Genomic DNA, 15,791 nt, shown 5'->3' with positions numbered 1-15,791 from the left:
TATTTTTTTTTTTCATATTTAGTTGCACAAAATACAGACTGCTAAGATACTGAATTTTGATTGAGACTTCTTGAAACAACCAATGAAACTTGTGTTTTGTTGTCAGATAATCTTTTAGGTGTTCATTTGTTTTTGGGAAATTCTTTTGACTCTTCATGTAAAAGTTACTTCTTTCAACTCCTATTAATTCATTTTTAAGATTCCCCTTTTATGTTCAATGTGTAATTTATAAATATGTTGGATGTCTATGGAAAAAAAATCATGTTCTTTTATTTAGCTTTATTTCTATTGTGTTATGGTATTTTAAAGTTGTATTTGTGGAACCTGATTTTACAGAATATTTAGTTACTTGAATGCCTCTTTTCCAGCCTTGCAGGTCATCTCATTGAATGCGGTGCTCAATGTACAGGTGGAATATTCACTGACTGGCATGCAGTACCAGACTGGTAGGTGACCGTGACATCAGCACATATGTTTGTAGTGGACCAAAGATGAGATTTCCTACTATATCTCTGCCCTGAAAACTGCTTTTACTTTATTTTTTTGGGGAATGCAATATGGGCCGCATGATACTTTTCCACCTTAATGTTGCTCTTCTGCAATCCTATTCTCCCTTTTGCAATTTTCCTTCCTGGTAAATTGGAGGGTTTCTTTGTTAACTTAAGAAGCAGATTATTTGAAAAAAAAAAAAAAAAAATAGCCCTTTGACTTTTTTTCCTTCCTCTTTTATCATCTGATTTTTTGAAAGTTTTGTTATTGGTTTGCATATATGATTGTAATGGAAAAGATAATATGCGTATTTTGGATGCTGTTTCATCAGTCTTTAGATCAGAGTGGCCTACACTTCACTCACAAATTTTATATAATTTACTTTGATAAGGATGAATGGATGCCAAAGTCCTCTCCTACTGTATGAGCTGATCTCCACAAATGTGTTGAGCTGTCAGTCCTTTAAAAAATGTGTGTGTGTATCTTGTGTTTAGGCCTCCTGAATTAGACATTCACCTAGATAGGTCATTCTGCCTGCAGAGAAGTACCACAAGGAAGGACTAATGTAGCCTGCTTTTGATCAATTTGTTTTTAAGAGTCATTTAAGAGTAGGGAATGTGTTTTGTCTAAGATAAGTGATTCTACTTGCGGTTTATTCCTATTTTCCTTGAGATGAGAGGGAGGTATTTTGTAATGTGCCTTGTCATGAGAAAGGCCATACTTCCTTTACGTGATGGAAGAAAGGGCTGAAAAGTGTTGGGAAAGATGGAGGAGAGAAAGGTGGCTTTCATCAGGTGTGTTCCTGCTTCCAAGTTGACCCTGAGAAGGAGACCACTGGGGGCAGCCCGCAGCCCAGGTGGACCAAGAACACTGTGCCCTGCAAGCTGAAGAGCTGTTCCCCCGAGGTAATCCCCTAAGGGCTGCCAGGCTTTTTTCTTCTCCCTGTAGTGGCTGTTGCTGATTCAGAGCACGATCCTGAAAGGTGTCTTCTGCTTTTCTGAGTTCCTCAGCACTGGTGCTTTGCAGGTGAAGGAGTATATGGCACTGAAAGAAACATATTTAGTCACTTATGTTTGCCCATTAGAAGGCTACTATCTCTGAACAAACTGCATTCACTCCTCACTGTTGTGTTCTACGAGGAATCAAATGAGGGGATTTATAGTAATGAGACACTCCGTTCAGTTTGGAAATTTGTAACTACTAATCTTATTGCTATTCTGATTAATCTCCTAATGATTTTATTGTGCTGTGTCACAAAGCTTCTTACAATCTCTTGAAACTCTGTCTTGCTTTATAAATGAATGAAAGGAAAAAACAGAATGCTAGTTTTCTTATTAAAATGCTTGGTAGTTGTTTATTTTTAAGGATTTTTTCTATGAGAAATGGCAGTCTGTTTCAAGGAAGCTCGAGTATATTAAGGTATGAATTACTGTAGTCGGAGTAGCTAATTTTACAGACGTGTATGTACATTGCATATGCATAGCCAATACTCATGTGTCTGTATAGGTAGAAGTTATATAACTGTGTCTAAAATGATAGTAGTCTTGTGGCTTAGAGCTGACTCGTGCTGACTTGAGTCACTACTAAAGAATATAGGTTAGCACCCAGTACTGCTCTGTTACCTAGTCCCCATAAATCTGCATGAATACTTCTGAACCATGCATGATTGTATTTGTGCTGAAATGATAGTAATTTATTTACCTTCATGTTGAATCTACTGAAGAATTAATTATGGTTCTTTGAAACTAGTGGTTTGTTTGAAAATTCAAAAAGTCTTAGGCACTTAGTTAATGAAATTCTTGAAATAAAACATGTTACATGTAAGCCTGTATGATAAAATCCCGGAACTAGTCAAAACCAAAATAATATGTGAGCTTTAATATCATATTTGGAGAGGCAGAGAATAAGGAAGGGGAGGAAGTTTGTTAGAGAGCTTTGCTGCTTCCCACTTCCTTCTCCTCTCCCCGATAACTAGTTGCTTACTATACTTAGGCGCAAATGCATGAAGAGGAAAATACTATGGAAGCTTTTGGGCTGCAGAAAAATATATTTACTTATCTTGTTGACTCCTTAAGTTAAAGAAACTTGGTGGGATGGGACTTTTGTTATTTAGACAGTCTGAATCAGTTTTCAATGCATGCAGATAATGCATTGTGTTGTAACACACACTGATAATGTGATAATTCATAGTTTCAGTAATGACCAAAACATGCAATACCTGCTGCCACCAACATTACTTATTGCTGGTAGGTCAACAGAGCACTGACAGAGTTTGCAGGAGTTACCTGACTGTAGTTTTTTAGTGATTTCTTCCTTGTTTAAGAAAAGCTACATTTTCAGCAATCTTCTGAAAGTAAGCGTGTGTAATTTAGATCTCAATAAATCATAGTGTCTGTGATGCATAGTTAAATTCAAATGAGCCCAAGAGAGTCCATAAATGTGCAAGAATCTGTGTGTGTGTCATTAAGGAGCTTTTCACGTACAGATTTCTCACTGTCATGAGTGTGTTCGTGCAGCCAAGACCACTTACTATCCAGCTCTGCAAACATTTACTGAACCATTACGCTAGAGCGCAAGAAAACCTTTCACCGCCTTTGTGCTGCTCTCTGTTGACTAAACACTAGGGGGCAATCTCTCTCTTTTCCTCACGTCTTATTGCAGAGGGTTGGTAAGGTTATGGTTAGACTCAGGTCATTTATTGATTGTCTTTAGGGCTTTTTTTCTTTTCCAAGAACAGTAGTCCACGTTGCTCTTCTCTCTTTGGCTGCCGAAAAATGTGTAAATGCACTGCCAAGAAGGACGGTTGGCTATGAGTTTTCTAACTTGTAAACAGAAAGAAGAATAATTTATCAAATTTTAGGCTTATAAACCATATCTGTCTATAGCTTATGCCTAAGCAAAAATAATTAACTATGTAAACAAGAAGACTTTAAATTAAACTAAATAAAGCCGGGCAAGTCAGAGTCAGAGCTCACATTCCATCCATATGTTATCTTGTCTCTTGAGTATTGAGGCACTGGATTGGACCCACTTCATTCATTCAACATAGTTTTTAGTTGTTTTGGTATTTTAAAAAAAAATTCCTGAAATGGTTGATGTAGACCACTTCTGGTAACTCGTTTCTGTTGCGCAAGGCTGCTTTAAGTCTCAGGAATGTTCATGTGGGTATATTGTGGCAATTGAATATTTAGCTCTTAAAACCTAAGGCATTTGTTCTTCTTTGTTGTCTTGTTTTATATTAAAAACTTACTTTACCAAGTAAAGTGCATGTTCCAACTTGTGACTCTGTAATTACTTTAGTTGATAAAAGCTTGACTTAGTCAATTTCTTTCTACTGACATAAGGCACTGAGATTTCTTTAATTCTGCTGGGTGTATCTCTGTAATGTATTTGACTCTTGAAGCTATAAAGTTTTGTCCAGTTTTTGTGAAAACAGGCAGACAAGTAAAGGGTATAAATGCTTTTTACCTTTCAAGTGGGAGACATGCTGCTTGTGTGAGTTCTCAGATGTTTAGCAGAGAGAATGTAAGAAACCATTAGTTCACAGTTTATAGAAGACTAGTGAGCAGTCTGAAATGACTGATTTTAAGAAATGTTATCAAAAAAGACACTTATTCCTTTTCTGTTATTTGTGTAGTAAAATATGTCAGCAGATGGTCAGAAGAAGTGATAATACATCACTGCACCCTCTTTAATGTCTAGTGCACAGCACTCAATAGGGAATTCACATGATGTGTTTAAATGAACTGTGATGCCAGAAGGATATTGATAATGCGCAGCGCTGTATTTAATTTTCATTTAACCCCAGACATTTTGTCTGTTTCTGTTGTTTAGTGCCAGTGGGTGATTAGTACATTGTTTTGTTTTGTTTTGAAATGCAGGAGAGAATAAGCTAATGGTGATCAGTAGAGTAATCATTTTGAGGAGATGATAAACACTGACATTTTGCCCTAAGACAAGAGTGTACAAGGTTGAGCCTGCATAATCCTCTGGCCTGGGATGACCAAAAGGGTAAGTCAATAGTTGTAGTCTCTTAAGGGCTGGATCCAGATTGCTTAATTTGGTACTTGAAGAGAATCCAGCATGTGAGTTCCAATTAGCAATGTGGAATGCCTTTCTCTCTGTAGCATCCGCTGTTCCAGGCAGCCTGTCTGATTGGCCTGAAATTGCCTAGGCATTAAGAGTTTACATACAATGTGTACTCTGAAATGCCCTAGTCAGATGAGATAAGTGATGCAATCAATAAATTTTGCTTAAATTGCAGCAAAAATTTGAAAACATGTTGATACCTATGTGTAAAGAGATGTGTATATATTATGCATAAGCTCTTGCCTAACAAGTTAGCAGTTTTGAATTAGTTGCAAGAACACTGTTAGCAGTTGTAGCAGTTTCTGCTTTTTTTGTAACAGCATTGCGATTAAAATACATGCCCAGGGAGTTGAGAACCTTGCTTTAGAGCTCTTCTCAGCATGGCATTTGTTATGTCGCATTCCAATAAACTGCATTAGCTGTAGAGCTAAAGGTTCATACCATGAATTCCATGTCACGTGTATTGCTGTGACTCTTTTGTTTTCTTCATTGGAGCATCTTCCCTTGTCAGTAAATATACTACCCAAACTGTCCCATCTTTTGTTGCCAGTAGTTTCCTTAGTGGCCAGAATGAGTTACTTGAGGTGCCTGGCTCCTTATGAGGGAGGAAATATCTGTTTTATCTCAGACAGTGTCTTTCTCCCTGGGCGAAACAGGACTCAGTACTGATCGTGGATTTTTACTTTACTTTTGTAATGCAAAAGATGTAAGATACATAGCCAAAGAAGCTGCACAGGAGTTGGATAATGCATTGTCCCATTAATCCATGAGTAAGTTGTTGGCCAGCAGAGAACTGATGGCAGTTTCAGAGCCCCGATTCTTATTAGAGTAGGACAGCAGCCATAGGTGCTTGACGAGAAGGTGGCTTCAGCAGCAAAACCAGTTTTGGAACTTCTTCACCCTTGTGCTGTAGTCAGTGAGGAGCTGCTTTAACTGTTAACTCCTCATCTGGCCTCATCTTGGAGAGGGTTTCTGAAGTTTATTCTGAGCTTGAATTTATTCAGTGCTCTGGTTTGCTAATGCATATAAATTATTTATTGTTAAATACCAAACACACAATCCAAACCAAACATTTTGGATAAAAGAGTGGTAGCTGCCATCTCCTGTCATGAACTGATGTATATTATTTCTTTTAACTCTGTGTCAAAAGAACTACTAAAAATGTTTTAAAAGTAATATTTTCATTTGTAGTATTGTATTTTACTAGGTACATGATCACATAATTTGATTATTATTCATTTTAGTAGTTTCCTTTCAGAATAGTTTACGTTGCTTCGTATTGGTCCATATTACTAGGGGATTCTATTACTCTACTGATGCAGCTCTTTTATTGTTGAAGTGTGCTGCTTTGCCCCTGTGCCACTTTGAATGCCATGGCTATAGTTGCTGCTGAAGTTCACAGTTCTGTGGTTTAACTCCCCAAATACACTGTACAAAATTACAACTTGGCTGTGGGTTACGGCCAGCATAAAGTTGGCATGTTACAGACTGGATGTCATACGGTGTGTAGTCAGCAAAACCTACTAGCGAATCTGGCAAAGAGTGACTTATGTCAGTAGAAGTGCTGATCAAGGTGAAGATGTGATCATACTACCTGTGGTGTGTGGTAGAATACCCCATCCAGGTAGCTATTGCTACTAGTGAGCTCTAACACCAGCTTTGACTAGCTGTCACTTGACTGAATCATGTCATAGTTTGTTTCCAAACTGAAAATTAATTTTAAGTAATGTCTTCTAGCAATATATGTTTTCTCCTAAGCATGCATATGTTAATGTAGTTTATTATTGGCGTCTACTAGCAGGTAGTGTAGAATGTATGTGGTTTTGTGGTCATCCACTTTCAGTACGGATGGGATGCAGGGGCTTCTTGCTCGATTTGTTTTATCTGTATGTTTTGAATTGTGAGACAGTGACGGAAGCTTTTGGAACTTGCATGACCTGGGAAAACACGTCTTCTGCAACTAACTGAGCATTATGAAAAGTTCACTGGGTGGAGCTGGACCTTAAGGGGGAAACATCCTTCCCCCTTATCTCCCACTAAAGCAAAAAGTCTTCCTTGATACCATCACTGACTCTTGAAACAGAGTAGCAATGAAAGTGATGACCCAAGAGTAAGTCTCTGGTTGTGGTGTTCTTTTTGCTGACCTTCTGGGTCATGGATTTCAGGATGGTTCAAATACAACTAAAAATTCTTCACATACAAGGACATGCTAGTGTCCTTTGTCAGCATGCCTTTCCTAGGAAGACTTTTGTCATTCCTGTTTGTTTTTTTTCTTTTTTCAGCGGGGTGTGTGTGTGCGTGGATGTGTGTGTTTGGTTTTGATTTGGTTTTTGTTTGGGGCTTTCATCTGTGTTAGAACGTCTTCTCTTTTTCATGCAACTTTTTTGCAAGCTTTGGGCCAATCCTTTGCTGCAAGTGGTAAGAGCTGAGTCTCTTTTTAATATAACAAGTATGTTTCAGCCTTGGAGGCTATTTAGAAGTTCTTCCAGAAAGTAGATTTGTTCCTATATGATCTTCTTCCAGCAACTCTGGCAGCATAAAAAATTCTACTGTAAGAGTCCTCTGACTTTGGAGGCCCTAAAATAACAAGAAAATCTGACTCTGTCCTCTTGCTGTCTTCCATAGTTGGTCTGCTTTTACTCACTTAAGTGCTTGCCAGATTTTAAACATTTTTCTCTTTGCCTCATTATGTTGTTGGGTTTTGTTTTTTAATGATTTGGGTCTTTTGAGAGTGGAGCTTGGGTAAACTATAGTTTAATCCATATTGGTAGACTCAGTGGTTCAGAATAGGAGTTCTAGTGTCTACAGTTCACCTCTTTGTCCTTCAAAACAAAGATGGCTGGTGAGTGGGTACAGGAATTTCTAAGAGTTGCATGTGCTGATGACTTAGATCCCAGCCGGCTGCAGCAGTTGTCACTGTGGTGGGATAGACTGCACTGGGAAATCTGTCGTAGTGGAAGTGACTTCACTTTTGCGTAGGGCATTCAAAAAAAGCTGTGTTGAGCCTGCTAGCAAGGTACCTGGTGCTATTGCAAATAGCTAAGACAGATCAATTGTAGTGTCAAAGCACACAAGCATGGCACCTGGAGCATAAAAGTTTCTTAATTGTAGCCCTATTCAGTCACTGATGCTGTGTCACACTGGGCAAATCATCATGCGTCCTGTATCTGTTTCCTTACATGTAAAATTGGGATGATTACATATGTTAGATGTCTGTTACCCTACAATAATGTTCAAGACCAAGAACTGAGAGATTTTTTTGTCTGTCACACTTTAAAATGTTGAATGCTACATTCTTCTTTTCTCTCTTCTTCCTCTTAAAGTCGAAAATAACTTCTATAAAAAACAGTTGATTCCATTAAATTCTTTGTATTCACCAGGGTGTTTTTTTTAATTTCCCTTTATCTGTTGAGCGGTTTAAATAGTTTTAAAGACTAGTCTAATTAAATATAATCTTTACTGATTTGCTGTGGGTTTCCTAGGTGTCCTCCAGCTACCCTACTCTCCAACTTTTGTATGCTGTCAGTATTAAAGTTGCTGATCTCTGGTTTCAGAGCTTGTCTCTTAATCCTTTTTTTAAATAACAGGGTTATGTTTGAAGCTTCCCAATGATAAGGAATCTGTGCAAACTCCCATGAACTTTTACAAATGTCGTTTTAAGAGTTCACTGGTTTCTTTGCTTACTTCCTTCAAAACTTTGTGGATTTATGTTATACAAACTATGTTCATCTAACCTTTGCTGATAACCAGTTTGGTTGTATGTTCAGCACATTGTTCCCACTAGCACCCAAAAATAATTAATTTTGGGTGTGGACTGATTTTTAAGGATGTACAAAGTATCTGAATGTCACTGACTTTAATGAGAAGGGTGATGTTTACCACCTTTCATTATGAGGACCTTTTTAGATCAGTTTTGCTTTTGCAAGGGGCTGTATCTCCTTAGCTCCTCTTTTTATGTTCTCTTTGTGTCTCTGGGACACTTTACTTACAAAAATTTCCACTTCCTGTGAGAAGGGACTGAGCCAGGTAGCCTTTTAAGAAGAATATTAAAGCTCTGTATTATTTTTCAGATACTTCTAATATTTTTTTAATTTGTTTTTCAGTCATTACTTTTGCTTAAGTTCTCTGAAAATAAAACATAAGCCTTTTAGCCAGGAAAGTAGATATCTAGGTCTCATCCATATAACCCTGAAAATTCTGCCATGCTGCTGTAATGCCTAGCATCTTCCTCTTACTGCAAGTTACTCGACCACTTTCCATATATTGCTTTTGTGACAGTGTGAGGAGGAGGAGGAGTATTTTAAATTTACAAACATATCTATAATTTTCTGTTGTATTGCTTTTCTTTTTTCTATGCCTCGCAATTTTCTGTTCATTCTGTCTTTTATTACTGTTCTGGGCTGACAATCTTAACTTCCATGAATATTTCTGTTTTCTGGTTATAACTTTTCTGTGTATAATTTATTATTAACACATTAATTTAACTTTAATAGGTATGATTATTCCTGTCTCCTACTTCCCTTCATCTCATCCCTTCCAGCACAGTCTGTTCTTCCTGCTTTGACTGCCTTTTTACAAATCCAGAGTGCTGAGTGCAGTTACGTCTTCACCTTCACACTGTGTGTGCTGCTGTCACCAAAATAGGTTAGAATTAGCAATCACGGTTTTGATTCTGTTTAAGCATACACCTTTATTTCTTTTGGCTTCTTTTTGCTTTAACTTTTTCTCTTAGTGTCCTTCACCATTCTCTTCGCCACTTCTATCTGTTCGTTGTTGGTATCTGTTGTTATATCTGCACCTCTTTGCCAAGCAATAAAATGCATCATCTTATTATTGTAGTCAAGAAGTTTGTTCACTGCATTTCTTGTGTGTGTTTCTGCAGAAACAACCATATAGATTATAACTCTTAATCTGTTTATTTAATTAGTCATTACCATAAAATTCTGGTATGTTGTTACTCATTTTCCTTTTCACTTTCCCTTCATATTTATAGTTTTTTTCAATGTTTTTCATGTTTTAGGCACAACATAGGCTTTCCCATTGTAGAATGTTCCTCTGAAGGAGACTTTATTCTTTCCAAGCCACCTGACACAGGGGGACTAATCTCTTTTGGCACTGTAGCTGAACAGTTGGTGTATGAGTTGGGCAATCCTCAACGCTATCTTTTACCAGATGTCACATGTGACTTTTCCGAAGTTTCCATCACCGAAATTCCAGGTTGGTCCTGTTATATGTTAAGAGATGTGCATTAGTGAACTGGGTTATCAAACTAAAGCAGTTACTTTAGTTTTGATGTTTTCTCCTGCTATTTCTTGTTAAATCAGTTCCTTAGGTTGTCATACTATATTAAACTTATTTTTTTTCAAGGACTTCTGTTAAAATTCCTTTAGAAATTTAAATCATGCTCTTGTTTATCTTGCTGGCTGGCTAATGCAAACTTTTGATCACTACTGCTTTTGTTTTAGTTTTTAATACATGTCTTGCACCTACCAAGACTTTAAACTAGATATTCTGCGAGGGCAGCATTGAGACAGCTCCACGATGGTTTCAGTGATTTTTTTTTTAAATTTTTTTTTTAACTGCAACTCTCTTCTAAAAAGTCCATTTGCTGTCCTCAAAATTCTGAACAGTCAGTAGACTATAGAGATGGATATAATGTATCCATCTTAGCTTTAAAAGCAAAACAAACAAAAAGACCCAGGCTTAACATATTTGAAGATCTGTAGGTTGGATAAGGCAACTTGAAAAAGATTTTTAGCTACAGTCATTTGAAGTTTCTTTTTAATGCATCTGTATTATGTATCCTTTCTCATTCTGATGGAACTTATCTATAAAACTTAGGACAACTCTTAATTGCAAATTAAAAACTTACTGTGATACAACTCAAAACACTGTAAATAATCGAAAATAATTTGCTTCAATAATGAAAGTACCATAACATTGTACAGTGAACCTTCTACTCACACAGCATAACCAAATGGCAGTCTGATAAGGCCAGCTTGCTGCTTTTAGCTACTAGTTTTTTTGTAGGTTTTTTTCAAAAAGAAAAGAAACCCTAACCTTCCTATGAACTTTTAGCTTGCAAATGACCCGATATGACATGTTTGAACTTAAAATGAACTTTCACATGAACTTTCAGTTGGCCCTTTTAGAAATATAGCAGATGGAAAATGGGCAGATTTCTTAAATATTTTTAGTTTGAAGTGCTTTGACACGTACACCAATAAAAACAGGCAAGCTATCTATTTTTGCTGTTTACATTGCCAGTTTTATTGTCGTGCTGGATTACTTGCAGTATTTGAACTGAGAGATGCTTCTGTTTTATTTTTGTCAATGGATGCCATGCAGTTTGTTTTGTGGGGTTTTTAGTTTGTATTACTCGTTCTGGAACATGAAATCCTTCCAGATCTTTGCCCTGACTGTAGGGATGTTGTTCTGTATTGAGAGAGTTAAATTAACCTTATATCAGTTTTGCAGAGAGTGACAAAAGTTTTTTCAATGATGTGTAAAATTTCTGCTAGTCACATTCACTTTTTCAGATATGTTCTGATTTGATCTCTTCAGAGTATTTGTGTAAAGCTTTGAACTGCCTCCTAAATGTTTGCAAGCACAGGTTAGGTACAGGTGAGCTACAGTATAATTCTGACTTTCTGACATGTGGGGCTGATCACGCGCTGCTAACTTTCAAGGAATTGCACCTATTTATTTTTTCCAGTTTGAGCTTAAACCTGATGCCGTGGCAGTAATCAGTTTCTTCAGTTTCTTTTTGGCATTAATAGTCCTAATACTGAACATGGCAGTTGCCCTGGAACATACGTTCAGATTATTATCTTTCTGTTACTGACAAGAGGCTAAAGCTAAGTTATCCCTTCACTTACTAAGCCATCAGCAAATTAGCTCTCACTGATTTCTCATCTTTCTTGTTTTGTTTCTTTACCAAGTGAAGGCCTGCAGTCCACTCCAGCCAGCTACAGTACATTGTACGTTCTGTGTGAGTGTGCAGTAACTGGCTGTTAGGTGGAAAATAACTATCAGGTCTGAAGTCAAACTGCTTTTTTGTTAACTATTTTTTACATTCATGAACAAACATTTCAGGCCTTCTGCTAAAAGGCTCATTGAAGTAATAAATTTAGTCACCACTTCGTTGTTTGTGTTCCTGAGGCAGAGAGGACTGTTTTTGAAAGGTACTCTCTTCTGTGGCAGTGCAGCTATCAATGATTTGCTTTTTAATTAAGTGCATTTGATTATATGCATCACAAAAGAATGCCTTTGAAGTTATATTGAAGAAGCTTAAATATTGATTTTTTCCTTCTCTAGGTTTTGATGGTGGGGCAGTGAAAGTTCAAGGAGCAAAAGGATCACCTCCTTCAGCGTTTTATAAGGTATTGTCTCTTTCTGGGGCATGTAAGGTATTTTTTATTTACAAAATTTTATCTTCTGGAGAAAATACTAAATATGTTCTGCCAAAAACTTCTACAGCTTTAGAATCCTCATCCTCCCTGCTGTAAGAATAAAAGAAAGAGGGGGAAAAGGAAAAAAAAAAAGCAAGCCTTATTTGGTACATAGAAACATCTTAATTTGTATAACGGGCTTGTCCACAAAACTCCAAAGAAGATTGGGATGGTTCTTTTATTGTAATAATAATAATTTTTGAAACATCCGAGCCCGTTAACTGTTTTATATGTGTTGATTTTTATACCGGTGTGTTAATTCTGTTTTATTGCCTTGTGAAATTCACCTGTGAAGTAGTTTTCAAAAGGTAAATAATGAGTAACTGCATCTGTTAAAAGAGCAACTAAGAATGAGACTGATAGTCTCCTGAAATATTCTATTGAAAGAAACCAGCACTTCTAGTAAAATTGTGATGGTTTGTGTTTGTTATTATAGTCTTCTAGTGCTCTCCATTTTCCGAATGGATGCCAAGGTTCTGGTGAAGCAGCAATAAGACTGGATCTTTTTCTTATTTAAACTGGTGGCAAAACAGAAGCAAAGTTGAGATCAGAAATTAAATGCTTAGCACAGCCATAGCAAAAGGGAGTTAACCTAAGCAGGGAATTGAGCTAATATTTCTGTTTAAATAATATAACGTATGTCTGAGCATAATTTTTCTTTTAAAGATTTTGATATATTTTACGAATATATATAACACCGTTTTATATAAGATAGTGTTTCATTTTATTAAAACACACAGTATATCAAAGATAAATAGTATCATCACCAAAGCAGGTTTGGGTTTGGTGAGTTGTGAAGTCAGACTAGAAGACGTCTCTACGGGCTCCGTGATTGAAGACAAAGCATTTTTAGCATTAAGTAGTATACAGGTCACTTTTCTCATGCCCTTGTTTAGCTATTCACTTGTCAGCTTTCTAGTAATCAAGTGTATATCAACTTTATGAAAGAAGTGATTGGTATTTTAAAAGTTTTGTGGGAGTGTAATCTGAACGTGAATTTTTCTAAACTTTCATCTAATTTAATGAAGCATTATATTTTTTTTATTGTTAGGCAGCCTACAATTTCAGTGCAGTATTGACTTGTCAGCTTTTTACATTTCCTCGGGATTTTAGTTACTATTTCAAGAGTTTTCCTTGCCTAATGCTAGAACAAAAAATTTATTTTCTGAGTGATCTGTGTCTGTTAACTCCACTCGGGAATAACTGTCTTTTTACTCTGAAAATATGGTTTTGTCATGTTTGGAACAACGACAAAAAAGTCTTAAAACATAAATTGTAAGCACATTTCTGAAAGATATTTAGCTTTAACAGTCACTCTTACAGTGTCAATGTGTAACTGACAGAAAAGTCACTTTGGAAGTAATTCCTAAAAATGACCTAGAATGAAGAGTATACTTATGTGTAAAACATCAGAATCCGTCAATCAAGTTACAGCTATGCTAATGCCCTTATTGTTCCTTTAGTAAATAGTCACATTTGATCCAGGCAAATGGAGAAGTTACTGAATGTATGGAGGAGGAAGTATTTTTTTACTTCCTTGGTCTGAGTGTACAATTAGAAATGGAATACGTTTTACTTCTTCTCAGCAACTTTCAGCAACCATTCTGTTCAGCAGTCTTGTCTCCTGCAGTTTTTATTCTTGACTTTACATTGCCATACTTCAAATATCTAGAGGAAGTAACTGAGACTTGAGGTTTTTAGTTGATGAAGCTTGAAAAATGGATAAGAACCCTGGAAAGGGATAAACAAAATGGAATGACAGTTCATTTTTTTTACATAGCAGTAAAACGAAAATAAGTTTTAGTTTATTTCTTATTTGTTTGTTATTATGTGTTCACTGAAACTTTTGAAATGCATTGTTTCAGATTTTTTTTAATTTGTTTTGTCTATTAAATGGTGTAATAATATTCTAAAATATACAAGTTAGACTTCCTGTGAAATATTTCTGGGTTTTTTTAATTGTTTAATTGGTTGTCAGTGATAAATGGGCAAATACTTTGCATAACTCTTTTAAAAGTAACTTTTAGGAAAATGAACCTAGTGTGTTCAGCTTGCCTAGGAAGTGCCTGAATGGGCAGTACAAGAAGCTAGAAATATTTTAAGGGTGTGTTTCATTTTCCACATTTACTGTAATGCTTCTGGAAAACTTACATCTAATCTATTTTGCTGTGATAGATTATTGAGCTTTTCAACAGCTCATAATGTGTTGTATGTACCAAAATAGGTAAGTACAGGGGAATTTAAGGATGATGATGAGAAATTATTCAGGTTTGTAAATTTGAATCTTCCTCCAACAGAATTTTGAATTTCAGATAATGGAGTAAATTTTTGTGATGCTTCTTGCTATTTCAGTTCTGTGAATAATGAACATCAGAGACAATTTATAGGATACCCATTCTGAATCCCATGTAATTTCATAATCCCTTTATTGTTAGGTAAACGCCACTTACCTTGATGGCTTCAGAGCTACTGCTGTCTGTCCAGTGGGAGGTCCAAAGGCAGCACAAAAAGGAAAACGCACTGCGGAAAGTATTCTGCAAAGGTTAGTATTTGAGCCTTGGAAGGGCTTTTGGCTTTTCCTTTTCAGAGACGATAAAAATAACTGTGACGCATGATGACAACCATATAAACCTTTTAAGAACCCTAGAAAAATTATAGTCTTCCAATTGGGAGGGCATTTCAAGACTGAAGTAGCCTGGTGTGGAAACCTGTTCTCAACATATAACTACACTTCAGCTACATTCAACAGAGAGAAAGCTCTCGCATATTGTTGAAAATAGATGGCTGGATGGTAGTGAGAAACACAAATTAATGGAAAAGCAGTGATTCGGATTAAAATTCTCAGATGCCAGAGAGAAAGCCATGTGAAATTACTTTTCACTCATTTTCACAGAACGTTTTTATCAAAAGTCTTAGAGCTGTGAAATGTAGGCAGTTTACCAAGTTTGTGTTTTAAATTATTTTGTTGGTGCCTTGTAAAATGTGACCAATTATTTTGTTTGCTAGAACAGCTTCACCGTTCTAAGACACCCTGATAAATCTTTAGACATATTGTCATGCCAGTATATTTAGGTGAGGAGGATAATCCTCTTAAATATAATTCTGTAGCCTCACGTAAGTGTGAGCATTTACTCCAACAGCCCCAGTCTTTCTAGTTCTGAGATCTGTATCTCTGTGCCATGTTTTGTATAAAATTTCCTCCCATCCTATTATAGACCTATTCATCAAGTACACTAGGATAGAGACCTGTCAGAAATGAAAGGTTTACTGTGGACTTAGTATCGTATTGCGCATGTGCCTGTGTACTGCGCTATGAGGGAGGAGCTGTGTCACTTCCCTCAAGAGGCACAGCAGGTGGGATATGTAATTATTAGGCTAATATTGGATGTGTAATTAAGCTACAGAATCCTTTTCTTCAGAGTAGGGTGAATGTTGTAAGGTACATAGCCAAGAGCTACTGAGAAAATCAATGAAGAAGCCCTTCAAGAGCTGATAGAGAGTCAGGGACTTGGAAGTCCACTAAAAGCAATCTTTTTGGAAGCTAGGTAATTATTTTGGTAATAGAATAGTATGTTTTCCCTTTCATGTTTGCTCTGGGACGTCATTTCTGACCAGATTACATCAGTCTTTTGTCTGATTGAAGCAGTTTGTGGTGCTGTTGCCTCTGTGACCACTAGAAAATTAATTTGGCCTACTTGCTATGCTATCCTGAGTAATCCTTAGTAGAGGGATGATAGAAGGTCACCAGGGGCTGGTTTACTG

General features: G+C 36.6%; 1 protein-coding gene across 3 annotated transcripts in view; it reads left to right on the top strand.

Annotated features, from left to right (window-relative positions):
• LOC128851995 (uncharacterized) overlaps nucleotides 1-15,791 on the top strand; it is a 59,600-nt gene that overhangs the window by 9,111 nt on the left and 34,698 nt on the right. For all 3 annotated transcript variants that reach the window (XM_054064847.1, XM_054064848.1, XM_054064849.1), the window contains exons 8-11: nucleotides 369-446; nucleotides 9,599-9,795; nucleotides 11,896-11,960; nucleotides 14,465-14,571. In XM_054064847.1, the coding sequence (XP_053920822.1) occupies nucleotides 369-446; nucleotides 9,599-9,795; nucleotides 11,896-11,960; nucleotides 14,465-14,571 (447 nt within the window). The remainder of the gene's footprint in view (nucleotides 1-368; nucleotides 447-9,598; nucleotides 9,796-11,895; nucleotides 11,961-14,464; nucleotides 14,572-15,791) is intronic.

Source organism: Cuculus canorus, chromosome 4 (assembly GCF_017976375.1).
Source record: "Cuculus canorus isolate bCucCan1 chromosome 4, bCucCan1.pri, whole genome shotgun sequence".
In the NCBI taxonomy this organism is placed as follows: domain Eukaryota; kingdom Metazoa; phylum Chordata; class Aves; order Cuculiformes; family Cuculidae; genus Cuculus; species Cuculus canorus.
Note: the sequence above shows the minus strand (reverse complement) of the source record. Positions and strands in the feature narration are given on the sequence as shown.